The following is a 27668-nucleotide window of genomic DNA, read 5'->3' on the forward strand; positions in this document are numbered from 1 at the left end:
AGAGACATGCGGACATGTAGAACAAGTGCTTTGTTGCGCGAGGAAAGCTATAATTTCAAACTCTTCATGAAGGCATCCTTTTCCTTATAGCTGTGTACTTGTGGATAAATGGTCCTTAAAAGCAACATCTGATTTACTAAGAGCAATGAATAGACTGAAAAATAGAAGCAAACAGAAAAGTACAAATGTGAGAGGTATAATTTTAATTTATTTGACATTTCCAGATATGGATGCCATAGTTTTTTAGAAAGTAGGATCATTGTCAAACAAGGGGAGAAGTGAGGTGTGTATGCCACAATTTACAACAGGGAAGTAAGGAGGTGTCCCAATACATTTGTCCAGCATTAAGGTGCATATTCAACACCATGTCACAAATAAAAAAAAAAAAAACTATGTATTTAAACTGTTAAGATCCACCCTTCTTTATTGTTTAGGGTCAAACAGAATTTTTTGTGGAAAAAGGGAGAATCGAAGAATAGTGGCTTTAGAAGGATAACTATAAGGATTACTATATTGACTGGAGTAGTAGATACGCAGAGTTAATAATGAAACATATAGAATGCTTATTGGGATTTTTTTGTTTTCAAACTTGATGTCCTTCTTGTTCCTGAGAAAAAGACAGGAGTGTTTTACTAATACTTACAACAATGTTGCGGTTTACATCATGAATATATTCCTACTATTTGTATATATTTATTAATTTCACCATTAAATTTAATTACATTATTTTTTTTCCTCTTGTCAACTGTTTTTAAAGGTAAATTACTAAAAAATATAACTGATAAAATGTATGCAACTGAAGCAGTCACAAAAAAATGACAGCCTACATTTGCAATGTATACTAAGAAAAGAAGTTTGTGCAAGACTATCAGTTAAATTCTAGGAAATTTTATTTCTCACTTTAATTAATCTCAAGAGCTTTGGGTTAAGTTGATAACCATAATAAAAAGACAAAAGAAATATTGTACGGCTTTACGTATTAGTTTAACCAAACATTATCCATAGCTCAGCATAATGCAATCACCGGTACTATGTTTAATTTACTATCATTTATTGTTAAATGATTATTTTTAAAAAAGTTTAAAATATTAAGAAGATGGAGTTACAAGTTTTAATTTCACTGCTCTGACGTTTTTTTTTTTGTTTGTTAATAGGTTTTGGTCATGGTACTGTTGCAGTATTGGTATAGAGTGACATTGGACAAGTGGAGTATAAAAATCCTACTTTTGGTCTGACTCTCGTACAGTAAGGCATAGAAGTACAAAAACTGAAAGAATTGTTCCTGCCTTTTTTTGCCAACATCAATCCAAGTGTAGCAACGGCATGAAGGGTCCCAGTGCTCAGAGGGTTTACCTTTGCGTTCCGAGCGTTTCTTGCGCCGCCTCTTGAACCTGCGTCGAATCAGGCAATAATACGAGCCCGGATTCTGTGTGCCGTTGGTCAGAAGAGTCATAGCTTGCTCAGTACCTAACACTCTGCTGAAGACCTCTAACCTGCACCTAAATCACACGCCGGCCGTAGCATGTAGGCGCCTTGCTCTCCTCCCGCTGAATGTTCTCACTCCACATGACCGAAAACTGCTCACACCTGAAGCATGTATTTGGATCTACTCCATTCCCCCACCCTCCCTCTCCTTCCATCTCCCTCTCTCTCGCTCTCTCTCTCTTTGCTTCAACTTGTGAGCAAAAATTTGAGATACAGTGTAAGGGCTGTCTGGAGGCACTGAACATCTCACTTGTGCTTTTAAAACAACCACTGAGCTTTAAGATCGCTTTGCTTAATGCTAACTTTTATCAATATTGTAATCAGGATTGTTCTTCATGTTAGGGGAACATCTTTATTCTTATTGCACTATGTTTTAACAATATGCAATAGTTTTCAGTTCAAAATACTGTATAGGTAATATATAAATGATAAATTTAAATAAATCATAAATGATATACAATTAAACAGAATGTGCCCCCCCAAAAAAAATCAGCTTTATCAAGGGCTAACTGAATAAATGTGCTATTACAAAATTTAAAAGAAGCAAATATGCCTCACCTTTGATCAGGTGTGCACGGTTTCAAATTGCAACTTTTTTTTACTCCTGGGAATTGTTCCTTTTGGGCAAGCCAGATGAAAAGTTGAAGTTCAGGGAGCTGCTATGATTATTAATATTTTCATTCTGATAACACGCCGCCTCTCCGCAAACATTGTGAGAGGGCTAACTTAAAAAAAAAAAAAAAAGCTTCATATATTAGTACATTGGAAATCAATGCTATTTTAGGCTTTCATTTTGAAGGAGCACAGTACTGAACCTGAATGAAGCCTTAACCGTGCGGTCACTCCTACAGCTATAAAAAATAAATACAAATAAAAATCTCCACCAATCAGGCTAATTTAGTCATGGCAGCCAAAACTGCCATTACAGTTCAAATTTGATTTAATGTGCATCAATGACTAAAAACAATGAAAAAAAACAAAAAGCATGTTTGTTGAGCAACTGACGTATAATCAAAGAGATCAAGTCATTATCAACACTTTATAATGCTTAATAAATTGGAAAAATATCAACTGTATAGGAGGTGACCAGTGGTATAGTTTTGTGAAAAGTATGTGAGGATAACGGGCTTGGAAATTGGATGGATGGATGTAATTTGGACAAAGGGTTCAGCTTGACACCAGTGATCCAGCTGAGGACCGTCTCCATCATAGAGTTGTATGTTTCTACACTGCCCCCCTGTGGCCAAAACGCACAAACAAGGATGCCGCATTAATGTCCATTGAACTGAAGCAAAGAAATCTGGCACTTTTTTTCAAAATCAATAAACTGAAGCAAAGCGTTATGACGACTTAAAAAAAAAAAAATCAAGTGTAATAGCTTAGAGTACTGTTTTTGGCATCAAAGAAAATTCTAAACATTTTGTTTTTCATTTTATCGGAAGCTGGAATGGATTAAGGACATTCTATTTATTTCCATGGGGAAAGATCATTACAGGTGTTTTTCAGTTACAAGTGTGGGCACCAAACAAAGTAAACCCGTATCTCGACGCACCATCTAAATATAAAATAAAATGGATTAAAAACAAGCAAGTAAGTCTTTTATCTTTCAGAAAACGCCATTCTGCACCCAGGCCACACTGTTAGCATAACAGTGGGGCTATTTTCCATAATATCCAGGCCCTGTACACATTTTTTTTTGCCTGTGACTTCATCCAAAAAGATCGGCTAAAGTTTCAGAGCCACTTTCAAGCAAATGAATTGCCAGAAACTTCATCATGCAAAGTTACTAACTTGCCCAAACACCCGGACCCCCCCAAGAGGTCCGCCACCCATGCTGCAATGCAAAAGAGGGTAAGCAGAAGATATTCTCTAAAAGTATTATCTACGTTTCATAATTTGTGTTAAATACTGTTCTTTAGCTCCATTTATCATTGAGTGCATTTTTGTTTGTTCCCTGATGCAATTCAGCTTGATTAGTGAAACGTTGGCTCCCCCTTACGGCTATATGACAGGGTTGCAATTGCTTTCAACCAAGCAATATATGAACTCAATGCTTTTGAAATACTATTATATACATTGTTATTATGGCGATACAACTGGTTAGACTGCCCTCACAGTTACGAGTACCAGGGTTCAAAATACCGTCCCCTCCAGTGTGGAGATTTCATGTTCTCCCTGTCCTTGTGTGGGTTTTCTCCGGGCACTCCAGTTTCCTCCGACATCCCCAAAACATGCATTAATTGGAGACTCTAAATTGCTCTTAGGCATGATTGTGAGTTTGAATTGTTGTTTGTCTGTGTGTACCCTGCGATTGGCTGGCAACCAGTTCAGGGTGTACCCTGCCTCCTGCCTGTTGATGGCTGGAATAGGTTCCAGCACTCCTGTGACCCTTGTGAGGATAAGCGGTTCAGAAAATGGATGGATGGATGAATGTTGTTATTATATATTAGATGTTCATTTCATTTTTTATGACTGACATACAGGCAAGATCCTAAAGAATTAAAAAAAATTTGCCCATGTTTTATGAAATTTAGAAGAAAAAAAAAACATTTAGCTGCTTGGTGCAACAGGATAGGAGCATTGAAAACGTGATTTCAGTCACTGTCAAAATATGTGAGGAAGCAGTTGCATTTACCCATCAGTTAAATCAGTAAATCAATACTTAAGATTAACTAAATCAAGTCAGTTGAAACACATACACACGAACTCACCTTTAGTTTTCTCTTTTGAATGGATCAGTAAACAGGAAACCCTAGTGGAGGGAGGGAGAGAGGGAGGAAGGGAGAGAAAAAGAGGGGGAGAGGGAAAGTCAATAAACCACAGCATTTTGCTCCCCACACCACAGATGTTTTAGTCCCGTTTGCTTGATTTCACTGACTTGAATTGTAATGTTTTTGTTGCCAGGGAGGCACACAGATTGATAACAGCAAAAGTGTAACCAATCAAAGTGTGGGATCATCCAACTGGAATTTAAAAGCAGATTGTTAGATGAACCAGAAAAAAATTGTCTATAACACAAGGATATTGCTGACCCAAAATAAAATATAAAAAGTTGTCGCAAATTTCATATTTAAACATGATAAATTTCACGTTTGCTGAACTTTTTTCTACATGGAATGGCACCAATACACTTCCACACCCCCACAGTGGATGTAAAGGAAAAACAGCTTTGATCCAAGAGGCTTGGCACTGATATTCGATTTACTACAGTGACCCTAAAAGTATAGTAATCATGCCCTCTAGTCATACTCAAAAGAATCACTAAATTAAATGTTTTTTTAATCTAGTGCAGTGCCTTGTTGAGCACAGTTAAGGTGTATTTAACTTTGAAAAGTAATACAATAACATTTCATCTTTGAGTTAAATTACTATTTGACAAATTTTCAGTACATTCACATTGAAACATTTAAGTACAGTAATTTTGATATTAAAAATACAGTGGTAAGTGTCGAAGGGAAATGCAAAGCACCATTGGTAAAGACTGACGTTACTCCAAGCCAATGGGATGCCAGGAAGATGCTATGTCGATAGCCAATGGGAGAGCAGCTCAAACAAACCAAGATGCAGTATGTTTACATTTGGTGGAATTTGAGGGGGGGGTGAATTCAGCGCCTATTTTTTCCTTTTCGTATCCTGAATTTCCTTCGCAACTAGGGACAATATTTTTCCGAGGAGACGTTTCATAACCTGAATTTTGACGTTCTTAAGAAGAGGTACCACTGGAGTGTAAAAGGTGACGACGCTTGTATTTCTTTGTTGTAACAATACTTTTCGGCGAGAAATCGTACTTCTTACCCTTTTAAGTGGTGCCACATTTGTGGGAAGAACCGCAAGGCTATGTGGGTTACACACAAAAAACAGCCTAATATTGCGTGCCAATTTACTGCTGTTTTGTCTGCATCATATTTTTATAAACAATGTGGGCTTAATATTGACTTATTTTAATTATTGTAATTATGGTGATGTAAATGTAAATAATAAATTAAAATATAAAAACGTCCCCACCGACATTACTATCGCGTAGTTTACTTCCTGAAGCTTCTTTGGCAGACAACCTTCACTTGTTTGTGGGTCTAAGAGCCTTCACTTTTGTCGTCAAAATGAAAAGCATACAATTTTTGATTATTGAACACAGTTTCATTAGATCAAGACGAGAATATGCTGGAGAAGGTACACATAACATTGTAGAAAACTTTGAAACTCAAGGCAAGCCTTCACACAGGTAAATAAAGATAAAATCTCATGTGCAAACAACTCTCATCATTGGGAAACATGCTGTGGTTGACAAATGCCAAACAACAATTGCATACTGCACATATGATGACTGAGAAATCTTAAGAACCGCCAAGCAAATGCAAGAAGTATAAGGTGGCTAAAAATAAAATTTCTAATCTATCTATCTAGTATGTGTAGTACAGTGTTAGAAAGATGCTGCAAAATGAAGCAAATATAATTCCTAGGATGAATTAATATATGTATTGTATTCATATATTGAGCATCTCAGTCAGTCTTGAGTCTCAGAGACTCCAAAAATTAACGCATCCAGACTAAAGTGTCTCCTTTCTTGTTTTCAATGATAATTTCTGAGATTTGTAGGTATTTACGTGCAAACCATGTAAGATCATGCTGGGGTAAAAAAGCATAGCAAGTTAGAATCTCTAGGCAAAATCCAGAAAAACATAGGGATATGAATCTAATCATGTTGATGTGTAAAAGCCAAGCATAACTACAGCTGGCCAAGTCAACCACTACTACTGCAGTGGAAGAATGGCATCCTCCCAAAAGTGCGTGTGGTCAACCCCTTTCCACGACTGCGTTCACAAAAATTCTTCAAAGATACAGTGCACTCAACACAGATGTCACCTCATCGACAGCATTTGAAGTCGAGCTGCTCTAAGCCAGTGTACTGAGGTTTTAAACAGCGGGGATTTAAGTCTGTCCAAATCCAGGCATCCTATTTTTAGGGTTAACTAGAGGGAAAAAAAAAAAAAAAAAAAAGGACCCATTGACAAAAACAAGCTCCTTAAAAACAGTCTTGTAGGGAAAGAACCCAAGGCTGTTGTGGTGAGCCCATCTGTTGGGACTCTGTCGACTGCGCTAGAAAAGTGCATAATTCTATAAATAGACTCTGGTTGGATTTTTCCATTTGGAGAGTTTGAGAAGTCACTTGCAGATACACAAAAACAATGGAAGGGCACTCAGACTACTGACCTCCATCACGGCGGAACTGTTATGAAAAGTGGGGATTTAAAAATATATATGTATATAATTAAAAACAATGTGTTTGCTGGTTCAACTGTAAGTTGCCAGGCAATTTCCAAGTCAGTTCCAGCCATTCATTTTCTTTCGGGAATTTTCTCAATGAGGTGGCAAGTGGAGCTGACCATCAGCCAATCACACAACACATATTCATGTGCAACCAAAAGACTACACACCCCTGTTGAAATGCTAGGTTTTTGTCAGTGTATAAAATTTAGACCAAAATAAATCATTTCAAACTCATTTTAAACTCAGTACCACTAGAATTTTGTCTAATCTTTTCAAACCACTGAAATAATGCTGTTGCACAACCTGTTTACTGAAACTCAATTTAAATGGAAGTCAACACATACCTTCAAAGATCCTCTGACTAATTCCAAATAAAGCTCCAATATTCAAGCAGACTTTTTCTGACTTTTTTTGCTTGTGGCCTTGGCCTGAAGGTTGTGCCTCGACCTTGATTGCTATGAAGAACTATTCTTTGTTCCTTTCACCTGGACTGAGACTTGAACCGATGATTTCACAATATGTGTTGTGGCTTGAATGGGAAAAAGGTGTAAAAAAAACAAACATTAGATTGCCACTCTAAATGTGGCTCTGCACTAAAATGTAATGGTGGTTGTGATGTAATACTTCTTTGCCCTCTCCACAAATGTAGTGGGAATCATTTATTTAGCGTTTCTTTTCTTTCTTTTTTAATCCAACCCAACAACAATCAAGGAGGTCAAAACAAGTAGCATTACTGAGATATTAACTATAGAAATACAGTAAAATATGAAACATGAAAAATGTGGGGAGGGTTGTTTGCTACAAGGGGAAAAGACGTTCAACAACAAAATAATTGGACTGACAAGTTTCTGCTGAAGTACAAGGCAACCAAATCCTTATAACAGGATGTTTGAATTGTCATTTGTCCTTACTGTGTAGTATCTGAAGCGTCAAATTTTGGAAGATTGACTTTTTGTCTACAAAGTCGCTAAAGCCTTTGTTCCCCTCTAGTGTGAAATCTAACAACTACGCAAATCTTACCTGCAATTTTCCAAATTGGTATTCATTTAGCCAAATTGGCAAAATAACCATTTCTCCCACGCAATTTACAGCTCAGATGGGAGAAGATTGGAGCCTTTCAAGCTACACCTGGACTACGCTGTCTCAAACACATCAAAGCCAATAGATAAGCAGAGCTCCACTCTGTTTTGTTGGGATGCACAGATAAGCATTAGAGATCAAGTGTAGGGTGGTGATATGTGTGTCGATGTGTCCGCTGCATGCGTCATATGCACGGATCAGCACATTAATTGACAAGTACATGAAGTGTAGTGCTCGCTCTTTATATCTGTATGTATATAGTAACGGTACTCCTCCTCTGATATTATATATACTGAGACAAGATAAGGGGTATATGTACATAAAGATACCAGTGTTGTGGGTATTGTAATATATAGGATATTGCAATGGGTTGTTAGTCTAAAACACAGGTGTCAAGCTCACCGGGGACCATATCTGGCCTACCACACGATTTTATGTGGCCTGCAAAGGCAAATCTAGTTTGTCAACTTCCATGGTTCTTGAGAAAATCTGGACCAAAATTTCAAATCATCACATACCATAAATGATAACGTTGTGATATTACAAGCATTTTTGAATTACTAAACATGAAAAAAATGGAAAAACTCATTATCTTTGATTTCTTATTCCAGAAATAGTTCATATATTGATTTAAATATGATGAGGCGATTAAATATTTTTACGGTTTCAACAGTCATAATGGCCCTCTGAGCGAAACCATAACTACAATGTGTCCCTCGACAAAAATTAGTTTGACACCCCTGCTCTAAATTATATCACAGTTAAATGAAACATGCTGTGCAAAGCAGGCAAATTTATTTGTACAGCACATTTCATTCACAAGGTAACCCAATGTGATTTACGTGATTAAAAGCATTTGAATACGGAGATATAAAGCATTTCAAAATTAAAACTAAAAATAATGACCAAAAAAAGTCTGTTTCTGAACAATAGCTGATTAAAATAAAACCTTTTCATAATTTTAAAAGATGTAATGGCTTTAACGAGTTAATTCAGTCTTGGAATGTACTTAAATGTAAGTATTTGTACTTTAACAGAAGAAGGGGAAAGCCCTGAAAGAGTTTTTGAACAATAACATTTTGATTTATGTTGCTCTTAATAGTAGTGTCTAGTTGGCACTGACCTTCTCCGGGCTCTTCAGAGACCGAGGCCGACTCGAGTACAGCAGGTGGAGTGAGAGAAAAGAGGAGCTACATTTCATTTGACAGAGGTGATGAGGAAACAGGAAAAGGACTTAAAAGCTATTGAAGACCCTGACCCAAAGAGGAGGAATGAAACGAGAGCCCAATTAGGTGGAAAGAGAGCGAGTGAGCGAGAGAGAGCGTGAGGCACCGCGTGATAGAGATGCATGAATGCAAAACTCCACTCCCGGGCTCCAACAACAAATTAGGCCAATGGCTTGGTAACCACTGGGTGCACACCCACTAACGAGGGTCCCAATAAGCAATTAAACAATGCCTCTGACGCTGACCTAGATTTCCCAGCAAAGACAAACCCTGGGACGTTATTTTAATTAACAACATTCTCTATTAAATGTGCTTGTCATGCTTTAGTTATTGATTGCATGCGTGCATGCATGTTATACTAAAGTCAATAACAATTCAGATGACATGCCCAGCAGTCTTTTTGCTGTAATTGGGTCCATCCAGCAGAGGGAAGCACTGCTGCAATATTCCATTGCATTCGATTTGCTTCACTATATTATAACACAAGGGAGCACTTTGGGAGACAATTTTGTCAAAAGTGAATTTAATTTAGATTTACGGGTTGAATAATTAAGCCAAAACCTTTCACATGAGTCTTTTTTTTTTTTTTTTGCATACTTTTGTACTCTCACTCACTGACAGCCATTTCCATTTCCAGAATTTTTAGGTCAATTTTGGGGGTGCGTATTACACATGGGTGTGGATTATACACAAGAAATTACAGTATTCTGTTTACGGTGCACCATAGATATACAAAGTTGGAGTGTGATGTCCCTAAACTTGTTCAGCTTTCAACATGTTAGCTTTTATCTCCTTCTTTAATGAATTTAACAAGCTGAGATTCATACACCAATCTTTACCTTACATGTCAAATCCAAGCAAGATAATACTACCAACTACAGGGATCTGTTACTCAATACAGTGGTTTAGAACCGTAGCTGAGGGGGACGCTTTTCCAAAAGTTTTCATACATTCATCGGTGGCAGCAAACAGACTCCAGTAGGCCAATATAAATGTTCATGGCAGTCAATGATTTAAAGATTCTGGGGCAACAGCTAGGTACCTAGTTGTCATGGTAACACATTTCAAAACTTTCCATGCCCCCAGCAGGACTTGGGGTGGAAATAGGGGCTCACCTGCATAAGACTAGCCCACTCTCTCAAAACAGGCTACTACTACAGTTAATAACTAAACGAACATTTGCCAGTTGAGTACTAATAGAACTCTGGCTCATTTGCTATAAACAGTTTTTTATCCATCCTCAAAATAAAAGGTGTACTTTTTCCCAAGGTTTTACACTGAAATTGACAGCTTTGTACTGAACATATCACAGGGATATGCAAAAAACAAATAAAAAAATAAAGCTAAAGACACATGGGAACTAAGCAAGCACAAACTCGCAACAAAGTGCTGATGATGCACAAAAGGTCTTTGTCACATCCTGGACACACACACACACACACAAACACACACACACACACACACAGACAATGACTCAGATTTAGGAGCTTCTCAGCCAACTGACCCAAGTTTTAACTTATTGTTTTTTTTTTGTGGGTAGCACAGTGAAAGTCATGGTTGAAGCGTGGCCTCACTGTTCTCAGGTGCAGGGTTCAAATCCTGACTGGTTTGCATATTTGCCTCACAGTTCTGAGGACCCGGGTTCAAATCCGGCCTCACCTGTGTGGAGTTTGCATGTTCTCCCTGTCCATGCGTGGGTTTTACAAGGGGTACTCCGGTTTCCTCCCACATCTCAAAAACATGCATGGCAGGCTCACTGAAGAGAGTCATAATATCATGACAAAAAAAGTTATGACAAGTATGATATTATGTGGAAAAAAAAACACCACACCAAGTTTGCCAGGATTTAAGTTGAAACAAGGGAGGGAAAAAAAAAAGACAAACTAGATCAAGATTTACGGGACAAAAAAACAATTAAAAAGTAAAAAAAAACATTCACATTAAAATTAAAATCATTGTTGCATTAAAAAGTAGTTGCATTTTATGAGAATGAAGTCAAAATAAGACCAAAATGCAATTCTACAGGAATAAACAAAATTAAAAAAAATTTGAATTTTATGCTTAAAACTAGGAAGTAATTATTTTCAAATGTATTGCACATAAAACGCAAAACTACGGTAAATAATTTAAAAACAAACACATAGATTAAACGCAAACCGTTATCGTTAAATAAAACTCCGTACCACTAGAGAAAGCCCGCATATCATGAGAGCTACTCGTACCCCACCTTGAGAATAACTGCTATGTAGCATATTTGACTAGGCCCACAGACAAACAAACAAAGAAACAACGACGACTACAAATTGATTTAATAAAGAGTTTTTCCAGCTCGGCAAAGACAAGAAATGGAAACTCGTCATCGAAACAGTGAATAAATATAATTCCATTTCAGAAGCAAAACTGTTTTCGTCCACTTTCTGGTCCGTGTCAAGGTCAGATTTGTGAACATCCCATTAATGGTGCTCAAGTAATTGGGGGAAAAAATGGTTATTACTTTTTTAGGTTCTGAATCTGTACATCGGATAAGGTCAATGACATTTGGACAATAGCAGGTGATACAGAGCTACCCGGCACATCACCAAGACATGAAAAAATTCTAATGAAACTGTACTGGCCCTATACAGAAGCCTGCTTCTCCCCTAAAGGGTAAGCGTGTCAACATAGGAATGACTTACTGTAATTCTTCCTATGGGAGTTCCAAGGCCTCCATCGAGCAGACTGCTGGGTGTGGTCCCTCTCCTTGTCATTACTGGCAGATTTGTTGGTTTGGTTGGTAATTGACCAGCTGTATCTTGATTTTGGGTGCAGACATGCTTGAGAACAATGGGCTACTCTGTGTTAAGTCCCTGTGGCAGGATGCATACCTAAAGGCTCACGCCAAGGCTCTTAAAGAAGAGGCTGGGATAAGAACAGTCACATGCTCACACCGCAAGGCGTCACCATCATTTATGATGTGCCAGACTTGAATTTTGTGCATTTATGGGTCAACACGCACATTATTCCAGTGCAGATTCCGACGTCAACAAAACACAGGCCTGTAATGCACGTAGCGTTTTAGACTACCAGTGACAAACACTTATGTCTGCTTTATTTAAGATTTGGAGGGGAAACAACTTCAGGGGACTCCAGTAACCATGTACTCCACTGTTGTGTTCTTCATAACATTCACTTTATTGTAGTCTTGTTGCCATGGGAACACAGGCTAAGATGGGTGACCTTGCAACTTGAGCAGTCAGGAGCTTCACCTAAAGCTAAAAAACCTTTAAAGTTAACAGCCAAAGGTGAACCAAACTTTTAGTTGCCCAATTTACCGGTGACATGATAAAGAAGGAAGCTTTAATAACATTTGCATTATAATATACTGTATGTCCATGTAGAATTCCCCGTTAAATTAACATTTCCACAGAAACAAAGTGTAACGCCATACATTCCATCTAGCTTAATTAACGTGATTCGACCTCTGTGCAAGTGCCTTCCCCCAGACATTTCATCTTCCTACCCAGCTGCCGTGTGACCATGTTGATGGCACAGTCTTCCACTATACAAATGTGAACTTGAAGGCACATTTTGTGGCATAATTAATCAGGATAAAGTAAACATGCTGATTTGGGTACATTACCACAGTGTAATTAGCATTCGATACACAGTACAAAATGGGAGCAACAAACTTTAATTTTTTTTCCGTTATTGGCTATTGAAGGATCTGCCTGTAGAACATTGTTATGAAATTGTTGGTTGTGTGACATAGCCACTGTAGGTTTTTAACCACACTGCAATGCAGTATGACATTTTGGTCCCAATTTGACCTTCTGTCCTGCTGCTGTTGTGCACATTCTGTATGCCTGTGTCATCGGGTTTAATTAAAAGTGACGCATATATTGGAAAATAGACTTTTCAATAGCTCGTAAACAAAATAGTTGGGTCTCTGGAGTGCCTGTCCATCCATCAAGTGAGAAATGAATCAATCAAGTGGATATACAAAGTCAACACCCCCATTTTCTAATATGAACTTTTTGTAATATAAACAAACAGAAGTAGCTATAAAAACTATTTCCTTTGAGATTAGAAAACTGGTCATGAAGCTTGCCAAGAGGGTGACAGCAACACTGAAGGAGCTGCAGAAATTTCTAGCACATACTGGCTCTTTAGTACATGTGAAATGATTTCCTGTCTTCTTCATTTGTCTAGGCAATTGGCTAAGATGGCAAGACAGACGGAAAAAGGAAAATACAAATTGAAGAAGTGTAAATCGGTGGCTTGATAATGAAATGTTACCTTAAAGTGCAGAAATGCCATCATGCAAACGTTATTTTAGAATAAATCAGAGGTGTCTCGATGCAACCATCACTCATTTGAAGTCGAAGAAGAAGGATAAGCATCTATTCTGGTGGGAAGTTCAGGGTCTCAAAAAAAAAACAACAAAACAATGCTAGGTTTGTTTCTCGAAAGGGTCGGAAAAGTCACTAAATATAGCAACAACAATGGCGAGCCTGAATAGCCACTTGCTTTGTCGCATGCCTTATCTCAGCCTGGTCATCATGGTAATGATCAGAAAGAACCACCCTCCCAAAAACAAGTGATTTGAACCAGTGTGACAAGTGGATTTAAAGTGTTAGGTAAGTCTTTATCCTTTGTGAAGTTTGCCCCCCTCCATCCCAAAAATATAGATACATCAAATAGAACAGATTTTAAAAAGTCAAAGACCTTAGGGTAAGTTACGAAAGACCTCTCAAATTGGGAGAAAAAAATGCATGATACTTCTGTTTCAAGTAATAGTGCAAGTGTGCTCATGTTTAAACATTCCAATTCAAATGCAGCATAGCTGTCAGCATGTTCACTGTCTGACTGCATGTTTGTTTTTTGTGATCATAGTGACGTCTGTGAACATTCGATTCTAGTTGAGAGATTTGTCAAAAACAACCGGTAGTCAATTCTCTTTCACGGGAAAGACAAGGTCATTATTCCTAGGAACCTATAATTACTTTTTTGCTTTGCCCCTGCATTTTGATGCTCCTTTAAAACATCAACTTGTAAGGACTTGTGAGTTTGTGTCACTCTATTGCCTCTGACGAAGCTGTGTGATTGACAATTCTTTCAACACACAAAATATACACTAGAATGCCAATGATATTTTAAAGATTCAACTGGCACATACCTGGGAAAAAAGAACAAGAGTAACAAAGTCAAACATTTGTTGACAGGAAAATTTCTAACACAATAGCCACGCCGCTTGAATCGGTGTGAAAGAAGAGTGAATGAATCTCAACAACCTTGCAAAGTTAATGCGCAAAGCAGGTCATTGTCTAAACTAACTGCAGATGGCAATGCCCATGAATTAAAACAAACATAAAAACGTCAGACATTTACAGGGTCTGGGTGGCAGATGTTGATGTATGTCTCAAAATAAAACTCGTCAGTTAGAGGCGTTACTAAATATAGGGTTTGTCACAATGGATATTAACGTGCATTTCAACATGGTTCTGTAAATAAAGGCAAGGGGAAAAATGGGTGAATTCAAACTCATCTTTTTTCATGTCAAACGAAATATTTTAAAGTAAATACTTCTAAAATATCATCAGGTATTATCAACTAATGATCAATTTGTCAATAGATTCCAGTAATATTGGTTAGTACGTACTTGTCAACAATATGACAGACTGTTAGAATCACCAGTGGGCATCTGAGGCAAAAGATTACAAAATTTTGGGGTATAGGTATAGTTTATCAATCTGATGCAACAAATTAGTAAATTGAAGGTACAGAATACTAAATTGAAATTCTGTAATTTGCGGGGAAAAGCTAGTAAACTGAGGGAATACATTGGTAAATTCAGGGAAAAGATTAATAAACAGAGGGAACATGTTAATAAAAATTCTCATACCTTGGACACCAGGGGGGGGTCTGTATTTTCCTAACAGTCTTGCCACACATTTAAATCACTTAAATGTAGCGTCTAACAAGGTATTTCATTTGTGTGGTGTCTCAGTCTAAACACTGGGAGCACTACGTAAAAGAAGTAGTCGACCCACCCTAGATAAAAAATGAAGACGAAATAAGAGGCAATGAAGAATGAATGTTAACTACAAGAGATCAGGTTCATCACATGATGCTTTATTAATGTTCCAAAGGCTTTTATGTCATTGTTGATGAACAAGTGTCACACTTTTTTTGGAGATCAGGAGGAAACACATTGCTCCCTCCAATGTGGCAAAAACAGTTTGATTAGCACTTTAGTCTCGAGTGTTCACACTACCGCTGCTAAGACCATCGCCGCATCAACTCACCATTGGCTAAAATGACCACTGAACTGTTGGTAGCTGAGGTGTTAGTGTTTGTTTGCTGACTACTAGAGTTGCTTTTAAGACCCTGGTTTTATCTTCTGTATTCATTCTTGCTGTGGCTTGTTAGCAAAATGGTTGCATTACGACACTGTTTACTTCCTGATCAGGTCAAAAATTGGTCTTGTCTTGAACAAGAATGTAAGGCAATTTGCTATGAAAAGGATGCGATGATTGATATGATTCCTTCAATAACCTTGATTTATGAGATTTTATTTTAATGTGATGCCCAAACTCTAAAAAATTACTGTTCTAACAGTGTAATTGTAGTATTAGGGAACCAAAGCAGTAGTAAACCAAAGAGTGATGATACTCAAGTTTGTTGGGAAAGATTGACAAATGGGACGATCAGATCAACACAAATTTCAACATGATTCAAATAGACCTGTATTGGCCCTGATAAAAATCTACAAAGACTACTATTCCCAGAATAATTGTAATGCTCTTTTTTTTTTTTTTCTTGTAGGGACAGTAATATGATTTCTTTTACAAGGTACACAATTTGGATCCTGAATTCTGCATGTCTACTTGACCTTGTTTGTCTACAACTCATAACTTGATCATTCATTGTCTTCTGTTCAGCTTATCCTCACTAGGGTCACAGGCATGCTTGAGCCTACCACAGGAAGATAGTTTCATCTATGTGGTGTATTGCATTGCACTGCTGCACTCTTAGCATTAAGATATCAGATTTCAAAGCAAAGTTCTGTGGTTGTTTTTAATATGTGTAATTCCCTAACAATTTTTTTGTCTGACTGTAAACATCAACTGGAATGGCAGTGAAATCCTTCAAGCCTCTTAAGAAAAAAAAAAAAAAAAGTTTTCACTATTTGCCAAACTGCTGCTTCTTGTTAGGTGTACTGCCACCAAACAACGCTTGTATATCAAATTCATTCTCGCAAGTCAATAAACAAAGACAGCTCACATCTTGAAAAACTCCGCAGTTGGGTCACTCATATCGCAAGGTATCCGTGTATTAGCATGATCATCACACTGCAAAGTTTGGAAGAATACATTTTTACTTTCATAGATTACTTCACACTTTCCTACATCACGGATGTCCATGCTTTTATGAAAACGAAAGTGTATAAGTACAACATACAGATAAGTGTGTGAACCATCTGCAGAGTTGCAAAGTCGTCAGTAAAATGAGCAGTTGAGCATTCACAAAGGAATACTACAGCACAAGGTAACATTGCCACCTCCCAAAGTGGGCTACAAGGCCTGCCACCTGAGCCCGTATAATGTTCTGTAGAGGTGAAAGGCTTCATCTATGCAGGTACAGTGAAAGAAGTGCTTGTCTGTATTATAGAAAGTTTAAAATGGGAGTTCTACTTGTTTTTCCGTAATAGAACTGTTATGTTAATCAACCATGGTGTAGACAAAACCAAGACTGCATAATTTTCCTCACTTCTCCTATTGCTGGTATAATAGTAGCTTAGGTTTTCCTATACTGCCTCAATTGAGGCAGGATTACAACTGAGGTACTTAGAAGTAGGCCATGACATTTCCCCGTTTGTGTGTCTGCCATATTCTGTGTACAAGACGAAACCAAACTAAAAAAAAAGGCTCTTGAAAAGTAGTCAACAACCCTGATACCTGAGAACCGTTTCACAGAAGCCTTGACAAAAACTTTCACACTTCTTTTACTAAGGATATAGTATGTGGATGTCTGTGTGGACATATGGCATATCCAAAGGAAGTTTTCCTGACTTGCTATCATTGAGTGAATACCTCAGACATCGAAGGAGAGACTGCAGGATAAACATGGGACAGTCACGCTGCTGTGACTCACCATTGTTTCTCAATGTACCGTGCAGACGTAACGGACTGGATTTGCTGTTGGGTCTTTTTGATATTGTTTTTGTCATTTTCATTCCTATTCACTGAAAGCGGGACAAGTAAGATGAAACAAGGTAAAAGGGGGACAATAAGTCATGTTGCACTCACATCAAATCATAATTTCACCAACTAGGAAACGTTGATTCTGCTGAAGTGGGTCATCACAGAGAGGGGGAGCAAGTTGGAAAACAGAACAGAGCGTCAATGTTCAGCATTTTCAATCAGCATGGTGAATTGCAGATGGGGCACTGTTTTTCAATTTGTTGGGGAATTTCTACCATCACACTCGATAAAAAAGGATGGCGGTCATGTCGGATCTCTGCAAGGACTGCAAATTCCTTTATTGTAACAATGGACTTGGTCCATTTACCGAATACACAATTTCTCTCACGCTTGAGACCATTGTGAAGGTATTTCTAAAAGTGGATGCAACAAATGTTTTTTTCAGTTTAACCCCAAAATTACTACTTCAGGAATGAGTACTCCTTCAGGACGGTTTTGAGAGAGGTACACGGATCCCGACAACTGAGTACAAAGTCATCAGGCTAGATTCTCAAATGTCTCTCCGATTATCCTGAAAGAGTATCCATTGGTATGTTTAAGAATATTTATTCTTCCATAGTCTTCTCTAAAAAGGGTCAGGGCCAACAATCGTAAATGTTAAAAAGGTTCAATATTTATGATTGGAAATCCTTATGTGCGTGATTAACACCGAGGTCGGCTAATAAACGGACTTTGCCAATTGTGATATGAAAGGAAATGATACCTAATCAGTAGGCAGCCTTAAGCTGTTCAGTGTTTATACTATAGATCACATCTCTCAAGGTATATGCCACAATAAAAATGATGCGTTTGCAATTTCTTATTATTCATCAATTGGGTTGCTCTGTGAGGCCATGCTGACTCTCATAGGTCTGTCATGCTGCTATGACAGAACTATGAGACCTACCATTCAGATTTTTTATCACTGATGCCAAGGTGACAATAGTCAAGTCGATTTCAACAAATCAGCAACATCATCGATATTTTTGTCTGTCCAAACACGAGCTTTCTCACTGACTCTCACCACCATTCTAGTTTACAATCTCATTCTGACACCTTGAATGTGTTCAATGAGCTTTATAAAATTTGAATGCCTATGAGACCATGAAGCTATCTGAGATTTGTGACTGTTTGTTTCCGTGGGACTGAAAACTGGCGGTTGAAAGAAAAAGATATTTTATTTGGCAACATTAACCAATCTCTTTTTTTTTTAAATGAAGTTATTGATCGACCACTGCTTGTCTTTTTTCCCCCCACAGTCAAAACAGACTACTAGACTGTTGTAAACGTCATTGCAGAAAGATAAAGATGACGTGTCAGATGGTTAACGTCATTTGAACCTCAACCACACACTGCAAGTGCAGTAAGCACAGAAATGGTGATTTCTGTCCTTGTCATGTGTGGGGTTTCTCACATTTGAAAAATCAATACATTTACATGATCCTTTATCAATCAGTTAATGTGAGACACTGGCTTTAGGGGAAAGAAGAAAACAAGTCTCATCCTTGAACCTTTGACTCGGAAGAACTCTGGGAAGTGTAAATAAGAAGTGACATTTTTGCTGTTAGCTGGTGTTGGTTTCAGCGTGCCAGGCCAGAAACCACAGACAGGGAACTGAGGCACAGTGTAGATATGCCTGTGGCATCCTGGCCTCCATCTGCGCTCTGAGGTCCACATCCCCCACTTTCTCATTTTTTGTGCTTTCTTTTTCCAGGTCTGGAAATATGGCCATTTGCTATCGGTGTCCTGTGTGTAACCATTAATGGTGAAATATTTTGCTCTTAGGAGGTGACACAAGTTAGTGTTTGCAACCAATAGCTCTTAGGGTTGTCTGTGTGTGCCTGTGTGTGCGTGTGTGCGTAATTATCCCTTAAGCGTTCCAAGTTCAGTCGGCTTATGATTTATGAGGATCAAATAAGACACAGGGATATAAAATTATGAAATATAGCCCTGTTGAAAACCAACACTAGCTGAAACCAATGAGTTAAGACAGAAATGCACAGCCATAATTTAACTGAATTGCTTTTTTGTGTAACTATAGCTCAGCTGTACTTGTGAGTGTAGAAACTGTCATTACATTGAATTCCAGCCACACATGCAACCCCCCATAGAAGCCAGGAGAATCCAGAGCCTTGATCCAATTGGTGGGGAGCGTTGCCAGCCATTTATTGAGCGTGCAGATTTAGTTTCGATGCATATCAAAACATAAATTGGAGGTCCTCATAAAACACACTGAAAAAGTGGACAGTTACATCTACACAAGGGAGGATGTCAGAGGAAATGGTTTGACCTTCTTGGACTTTGTGGTACCCACTAAAGATGATAGGAGCATCAACAATGAAGAATAGTGGAAAAAAAACAGCACACAGATCAATATTCTCTTTGTTACACAAGCTGGGAGTTATCTGAAACCGACATTGTCAGGATCAAAATGTGCACACAAGGACGAACGGGGAAGAAGAGGGATCACAAACACATCAGGGAAGTACTTCAATCATGCGGTTACTCTCTTATCGAAACCACAGCGTGATAGAAATCAGGCACAGAAGTGAGAGGAACACGGTAGTACACAGTCATTCCTTTTCCACGAAGGACGATTGAAAAGAATCACAATGATCTTTTTTGATCTACAAATCTCTTAATATTAACAAACCACATCTCAGTTCAGAAGAAAAAATCGTAAACCGAGGAACCCCTCTACTTTGTATTTTTTCTTTGAAGTCATACAACATTGATTAAACACCAGTCAGTCACTCACATTTGACGAGCTCGTTCGCGCTCGTGCGCCATCGCCCTCTCAAATCTGCACAGTCGAGCACGAAAAATCACGCACGTAAAAATATTTATGAGCAAAAAAAAAAAAACGGATCTTGAAAGACGTCGCTTATTTTGTCTTGACATTAATTTACGTGTTTATTTCATAAATGTTGTTAGCTACACAAGCCTCCTCCTAAACAATCAGCATTCACCTAGAAACAGGAAATGCAAGTTAACTGTACTGAGCATGTATGGAAGTGTTGCCAAAAGCACATGTTCCGAGCTGCTTGACGTACCGCGAGTGCATTTACGTCGAAAGTCATCAACATCATGAGCCATGTCAAAGGAAATTCAGTTACACCAGGGGTTCTCAATGCGTCGATCGCGAGGCAGTTTTTGTTGATCGTGTGACGGCATGCCCCAAAAAAAAAAGACGTTAGACAATCATTCACCTCGTCGCTTGATTCAGGTGTGGTCAATACATCGAGTGTACGCACATTAAGGCGCGTTCTAGCAAGCCGGCCTCCTATTTACAGCTGTCATGGCGATGCGTGCAATCCCCTGCTCCAACAATATATCACGATTGCCGACAGGAATAATTGTTAGAATGTATCGCTAGCTTGTTGCCACTAACGCCACTTATGTTGAACTAAACTTTCAGCATTTTCAAAACATTGTTGGTATAGACCGTTCGGGTTTATTCCTTGACAGACCAGCGCATTTAGGTTTTCTTCAAATAAAGTTTGTCAGATGAACAATTTTTATTGGTGAAAATTTTTTTAATACTGTTTTATATCATGTTCTACTAATATGAGTTGAAATTGGAAATTAACATTTCTGAGTTTGAAATTGTCATTTTCTATTTTAGTTATGTATTTGGTAATTTTATTTTTAATTTACAGTTATGTTATAAAAATCCAGCAAGTTATTTTAAGGTCTTGAGATTCCATCCATTATCGCACTCGTAACTTTATCTGCGGGCATGACTGACCACACTCGTACATTTTTCAAATGTGAGTGACTGAAACTCCATCTTGATTTAACTTGTCTAGTTTAATAGCATTATGATGGAATTTTTTTTTTTAATTGTGTTGGAATAGTCAGTAGTCCCTCAACTTACAAGTGATGTGTTTTTGTAGACAAACGGTTGCTTGGCAAATTTTTTGGAGTTTCAGGAAAAAATGTAGTTATGAGTGCTTAGATGGCAGCGGCATACTTTTACAACAAGAAGCAGTTTGGCAGATACTGAATAATTCAATTTAAAAAAAACCTTCAAACTGTTCAAGGCCATTCCCAGTTGTAGTTTACAGTATAACCAAACATCAAACACAAAAAATTACACATTGTGTATTAACATAACGCCGCAATGTTTTGTCTAATGAGAGTTCACAAGATTAATGCAAGCATACAATCTAAATGCAATGGACCTGCTAACAAAACATGCATCAATATTCACAGTGATATACCGCTTTAAGCAACAGACATTTGAACATAAACAGCAGCAACAAATTTACACAGAATATAAGAATACTCCTGATCATTAGGGAAAAACAACCCATATTACTGCAGTTTATTCGGTCACAAAATTGCGAAACTGTTTTTGTGTATCAATGCGTGTAATTGTTGTAATGTTATTGCAGTTACAATTTGATATTATCAACAGTTTATGACAACTGGAGTATTAGTATTATAAATAAGTTAAGTGTCAGAACCATTAACAAAATACATGAATACCAAACTATACTTTCAACTTTTAACAGGGAATAATTCACTCACATTATGCATTCTGTATATTTAGCTGTTGCACTTTGAGGAAGATTTACAGCTATTATTCTACACTGCTGTATTTGAGATCTTCCGTCGCAAGGCACTGGTTACATAAGGGTTCCAATTATAGTTAGCCAGGGAACATGCATTTGATGGGGTGATCCAAACAGATTTGAGCTTGTGCTGCTACTTTTATACAATGACTGACCTCGAGGTTTTCTCATTATTTTAAGATTTCAACCTAATTTGGCATTTTGTTTCGATATGACTAATCTATTTTATACATACTGGAATGATATTTTCTGGGGATTCGCCGCCCCCCCAATCCTAACTTTAAATCTAGGTGACAAAAGGACTCCACATATTTTCAATACTATAAGTGAACAGTAAAACCTTATCCTTAATCCAGATTCAAAGCATGCTTGTCTGAGTGAGGGAACAATTAATTAGCGAGACTTTCTCCATCATTGCTCTTTAAGTGCATCATCACTTAATTTATGACAACCTAATCAATTCAAACAGGCCCGTCTGTGGTACTTCGATGTGACAAACTGTCATTGTGGGTGGTGTCTGGGTGTATAACATGGGAGTGTTTGAAAATGACAGGAAATACTAGCGACGATAAGTTGGGGTCCTGAGCGGCACTAATGAATGGATTTGTAGTGACAAGACTTTAGCGCACATACTGTATGGCAAATATCTGAACATTTTGATGGATGGAGCACTGGACAGGCATAAAAATACAGCCTTGCGCTTGAGACTACCGCAGTGGTCAGTAGAAAAAAAGTGGGGTGTCTGTTATAATCGTGTCATAAAAAAGGTAACAGCTAGACCAGTGACAGTTAATCAAATAATCACCTACCTATCAATTATCAAATGAAAAATTAGGTTAATAGACCATTTATTATTGAAAGACTTTGTTTCGATTAAAATTGTTCAAATTTCAGCCTCTCAAGAGTAAATATTCTGAGATTTCTGTAGTCCTCCACAAAAGTAGACTGCTTATATTGTTTTATCAAAACAGGACATTTTCAAACATCTGTTTTTACTTTGAAAAACAATGATCAACAATTTTCCCAATTTCCTGACATGCTATTAACCAAACCAGTAACTGAATCATATTCAATGTATGCTTTTGGACTTTCTGCGGTCAATTTTAATTAATGTCCTGTTTTTTAGTAAAGGATGGCTATTATTATTATTATTATTATTATTATTTAATTTCATTCATAGATAAACTCTGAAAATAATCAACAGATGAACTGATTTGTGTATATTTTCGAATTGCAGCCCTAGTTGCAAATAATTTATTTAATAATTTAATTTATTCATCGTCGCTCTCGGCCGCAAACCAAGGACATTGGTTAATTTAATATTTGTTAACTAATCAATACCACTGTTCAGTCCTCACACAGGCCTTTTTTTTTAACTTTAAATAACCTTGACCAAGAACAAGATTAAGCTCTATTCATTAACATTTGGAAATGATAACCTCTTGACTGATGATACTTTTTTTGTAAATGTACTGTAAGTTCTAAGTTCTGAATGGAAACCAAAAGGTAGGACTGTGGTTGCAGTGTGTGTGTGGACCCACTGTAGTCTTGACACTGGTGTGTTACAAATTGCTCCAGGCATGTTTATATAACCGGCTTCCTAACATGGGACTGGGTCACACTTGCACAAATGATGACATAATAACAAATGAGACAGAGGCACAGAGGCATAACAAAACTAAATAAGTGTAAACAAGAGTGCATATCACAATTACCAACACAAATCAAATATACACAAAGTTCATTTTGGTAAAGACTGAATGTGAGAACACAGGACATACCAGAGTTAGAAAAATACAACGGGACAAACTAGCATGTAAAAAGAAGAGCAACAACAGAACGAAGCAAAACTAAATGTTTGACGTGAGCAGACAGTGAGGTCACGAGCTGTCAGAGGCGATTTTGCTCTTTAAGGTTCTCGTTACTGCGAACACATGGCAGTGACAAGAAAATATTACAATGCAGCTTCAGCCACATTGCTAAAAAGCTTCCTCCGGGATGTTTGTTGCTTCTTTGGTCAAATAACAACCTCTTTTCCTTCCTTCCTTCCTTCCTTCCTTCCTTCCTTCTTTGCTTGCGTCGACAGCCACTTCATTCAATGCAATGCGATAAACACGTTAACCCTGGCACAGCATTTATAAACCGAGATGTTTTGAGCCAGTGAAGAACAGCCCGCAAAAGAGATTGTTGTTGTTTTATGGTAAACATGAAAAGTCCATCAGAGATTCTATATGGTATGTTTAATCATGTCATCAGTCAACCAATTGGAAATAATGTGATCTGACTGCACAAAAGTGCACTGAAAGATGCCATCAAATTGATGTCATTTTTTGCACACGGCATTCAAGAAGATGCCATTTGCCGTTGTACCCCATCAATTTTTCAGATATTGACTTAGCTGTTATAAATGGACTCAACTTCATCACGGCATGTGGAACTGTACATATGTTTTAAAAAGAAAAACCTATAATGGCTTGAGCGGAGTGGAACGCTCTGGGGAAAATTCCCTTCAATATTTTAGTTGCTTCCTCTCAAAGGTAAACCACTAAATTGGATTACTGACATACTGTACCTACAGTATATCTTTGAACAGATATCTACACTTCAAGGCAGCAGTATGTTCACATTTTCAAAACCACTACTTTTTTGGAAATTTTCGAAAATACCACATTGCTTGCGTTATCAAACGCCACAGTATTTTGCTTGGTAATAAATTTAATCTTGACATGAAATGCACTATCATAAATGCAAAACCTCCCAAGAATGAACTTTAACTAGTAATTTAAGTTGCTGTTCCAGATGTGGCCATCTAAAACTAGCCTAAAAATTGTAAAAGGGCACAATTACTTCACAAAAGCTAAAAACTGTAGTTATGTCAGTTCCCAAACACTTTTTCAAAAGTTAAAATTAGTCGGTTAGGTCAAATTAATCTGCACACAAACCTCTTACTTGGCTGACCGCTTTTTGTTTTTGCATCAAAGCATTAAAGCTATCAATTTTAACAGCAGTTGGCTTCCTCAAATGGATGTAGCCTATCAATTTCTAGTTGTTATATTGTAAAAGCCATCCTAAATTCCCAACCTGAGGCAATGTAAAGTTGCAAGCCTCTCGCTTCCCACATGCTTCTCAAAAAGTTGAACCATCAGTTATTCAATCTCCACCCAAACTATTTTTAACACTTAAGTTTGATTATCAATTTGTATAAAATAACAGCAGGTGGGGATTGATCATTAAAAATCAGTCACTGATGTGGACAAAAATTAAATATATAATGGCATGGAAGAGCATTGTAAATAGATCGGATATACCAAAAACTCCACTGTGACACAGTAAAACTGTTCCAGCATAAAGGAGATGCAAATTCTCCATTCTGCTTGATCTAACAGCCGAACAGGAAACAAACACACACACACACACACACACACACACACACACAAAGCATAATCAGGGGGAACTTGGCATCAAAATACACGGATCACTGGCATATACAGTTGAAGCCAGAAGTTTGTATACAGTGCAAAAACACATTTAATTTTTTTTGTCTCACTGTCTGAAGTCAAATCAGACTAAACCTCTCCTGTTTCAGGCCAGTGAGGATCACCAAAATTATTGAATTTTGTTTAAATGCCACGATAATGAGAGAGAGAATTCCCTAAAGAATTTTATATTATTTCCTTCGAGGTCAAAAGTTTACCTCCATTTCCTTACCATCGAGTAGCATTTCCTTTGAACTGTATGACTTGGTTCAAATGTTTTGGGTAACCTTCCACGAGCTTCTGACAGTACTCTGCTGGAATCCTGGCCCATTCCGACTGAGAGAACTGGTGTAACTGAGTCAGGTTTATTGGTTGCCTTGCTCGCACATGCCTTTTCATATCTTCCTGCAAATTTTAAATGGGATTCAGATCAGGGCTTTGACTTTGTTATCTTCATGCCACTTTTAACCATTTTGCCAGTAGGCTTACAGTCAATGTTTATTTGGAAGATCCATTTGCACCCAAGTTGTAGCTTCTTGGCTGATGTATTGAGATGTTGCCTTAATATCTCATTTAATGTTCTTTCTTCACGATCCGTCTATTTTACGAAGGCCTCTAGCAAAACAGCTCCACAACATATTGTTGCCACCTCCATGCTTCACAGGTGGTATGGTGTTCTAAGGTCTACAAGCATCCCCCTTTTTACTCCAGATGTAACATTGGTCATTATGGTCAAACAGCTCTACTTCAGTTTCATCCGACCACAGGACAGAAGTCAAAATTTTCATCAAAGGTGTCTTTTTGCAAACTGTAATCGTTTTTTTTTTTTTTTGTTAATGGCTTCATCTTCTGTAAGTAGGCTTTAAACATGTCAGTGCAGGACTCCTTTCACTGTGGAAAATGACATTTTACCAGCTTCATCCAGCATCTTCAAAAGGTCTTTAGCTTTTGTTCCGGGGTTGATTGATCTTCACAAGGTCTTAAGCATTTGTTATGGGTTTGATTCACACATTTCTGACCAAAACATCATTCATCTTTGGGACACAGAGCCTGTCTCCTTCCTGAGTGTTGTAAATGGCGAGACATTCCCACGATGTCTATACTTGCTTGTAATTGTTTGAACAGATGAACGTGGTACCTTCAAGTGTCTGAAAATTGTGCCCAAGGATGAGCCAGACTTGTGGAGGTCTACGATTGTTTCTCTGATTTCCTGGTTAATTTCTTTTGATTTTTCCATAATTTCAAACAAGAAAGCAGTCTATCAGGTGTGGCCTTAAATACATTCCCAGACGTGTTGTCAATTAACTCACTTCAGTCTATCAGGAGTTTCCAAAGCCATGACCTCATTATCTGGGCTTCCATATGTGCACTTTTTGTGTATGTAAACTTTTGACCTCAAAGAAAATAATATAAAATTATCTAAGAAATTATCTCTGTCATTATTGTGGCATTTAACAGAAATAAATAATTGTGGTGATCCTGCTTTACCTGAAACAGGAGAGATTTAGTCTGATATGACTTCAGACAGTGAGACAAAAAAATGAAATGTGCATTTGTGTGCACAGTGTATATAAACTTCTGGCTTCAACTGTACATACTGGCATCTCCCCAAACAACTGAGCAATTGAGCTTCCAGTATGAAGGTATCTAAGTACCCCTTCTTTTTCTTTTTAGTTTTTGTTGTTTATAAACTTCTGAGGGAAATTTGTCTAATTATGAGCAAAAACAAGCTGAAAAGCAAGTGGTGTCTGTTACTTTGGTTACACAATAGGTTAGACAATAACAAATGAGATGGAGTAGACCAATTTGCTCAAAATAGCAGTGACGCAGCTTGAAAAACAATGATATGAGAACCTAAAGGAAAGGGGGGGACTGGTCGTCTGTATTCATTCTCATTCTTTCACCAGACCACTTTCGAGTCTTTAGTTGAGCTGACTTTCCAACACCATTTACAAAAGTAATGGACGAAACGGCATCTGAGCAAATTCCAAGTTGTATTATTATTTAGTAGACTTTCCCAGGGGCCATATCATCACCCTAAAAGTGGGGCAAACATTTTTTTAAAAAAGATAAAATTGTATAAAGACAGCAATTTGGTCGTTCGTTAGCACGGCACTGGCATTTAGCAAAGAGACCTACTTAGGGTAGATAACACAATAGATGCTCTTGAAAAGGCCAGCATCATTGTTAATCCAAACAGTCATTATGTCCTCCCAAACTCCATTTTTACGACATCATTCTTGTGTCAATGTACTCCAAAACTACTGTAAAGTGGAATTTCAAAACGTTTTAGTAGCGACAAAGGACAACTCATCATGATTCATGTTCCCAAGG

At 37.7% G+C, this 27668-nt stretch overlaps 1 protein-coding gene across 8 annotated transcripts in view; it reads right to left on the bottom strand.

Moving 5' to 3' along the window:
- Positions 1-27668, bottom strand: part of adarb1b (adenosine deaminase RNA specific B1b) — a 118514-nt gene that overhangs the window by 45967 nt on the left and 44879 nt on the right. For 3 of the 8 annotated variants that reach the window (XM_061842684.1, XM_061842687.1, XM_061842685.1), the window contains exon 3: positions 4197-4237. The exons of 2 other annotated variants lie outside the window; for them this stretch is intronic. Coding sequence is in view for 1 of the 6 variants with exons in the window: in XM_061842683.1 (XP_061698667.1) it covers positions 1354-1453 (100 nt within the window). In the remaining 5 variants the exon portion in view is untranslated. Of the gene's footprint in view, positions 1-1353; positions 1602-4196; positions 4238-4363; positions 4449-27668 lie in introns of those variants that run through there. 3 more of the 8 variants (XM_061842688.1, XM_061842683.1, XM_061842686.1) reach the window with 3 other exon arrangements.

Source organism: Syngnathoides biaculeatus, chromosome 14, assembly GCF_019802595.1.
Source record: "Syngnathoides biaculeatus isolate LvHL_M chromosome 14, ASM1980259v1, whole genome shotgun sequence".
Taxonomy (NCBI): domain Eukaryota; kingdom Metazoa; phylum Chordata; class Actinopteri; order Syngnathiformes; family Syngnathidae; genus Syngnathoides; species Syngnathoides biaculeatus.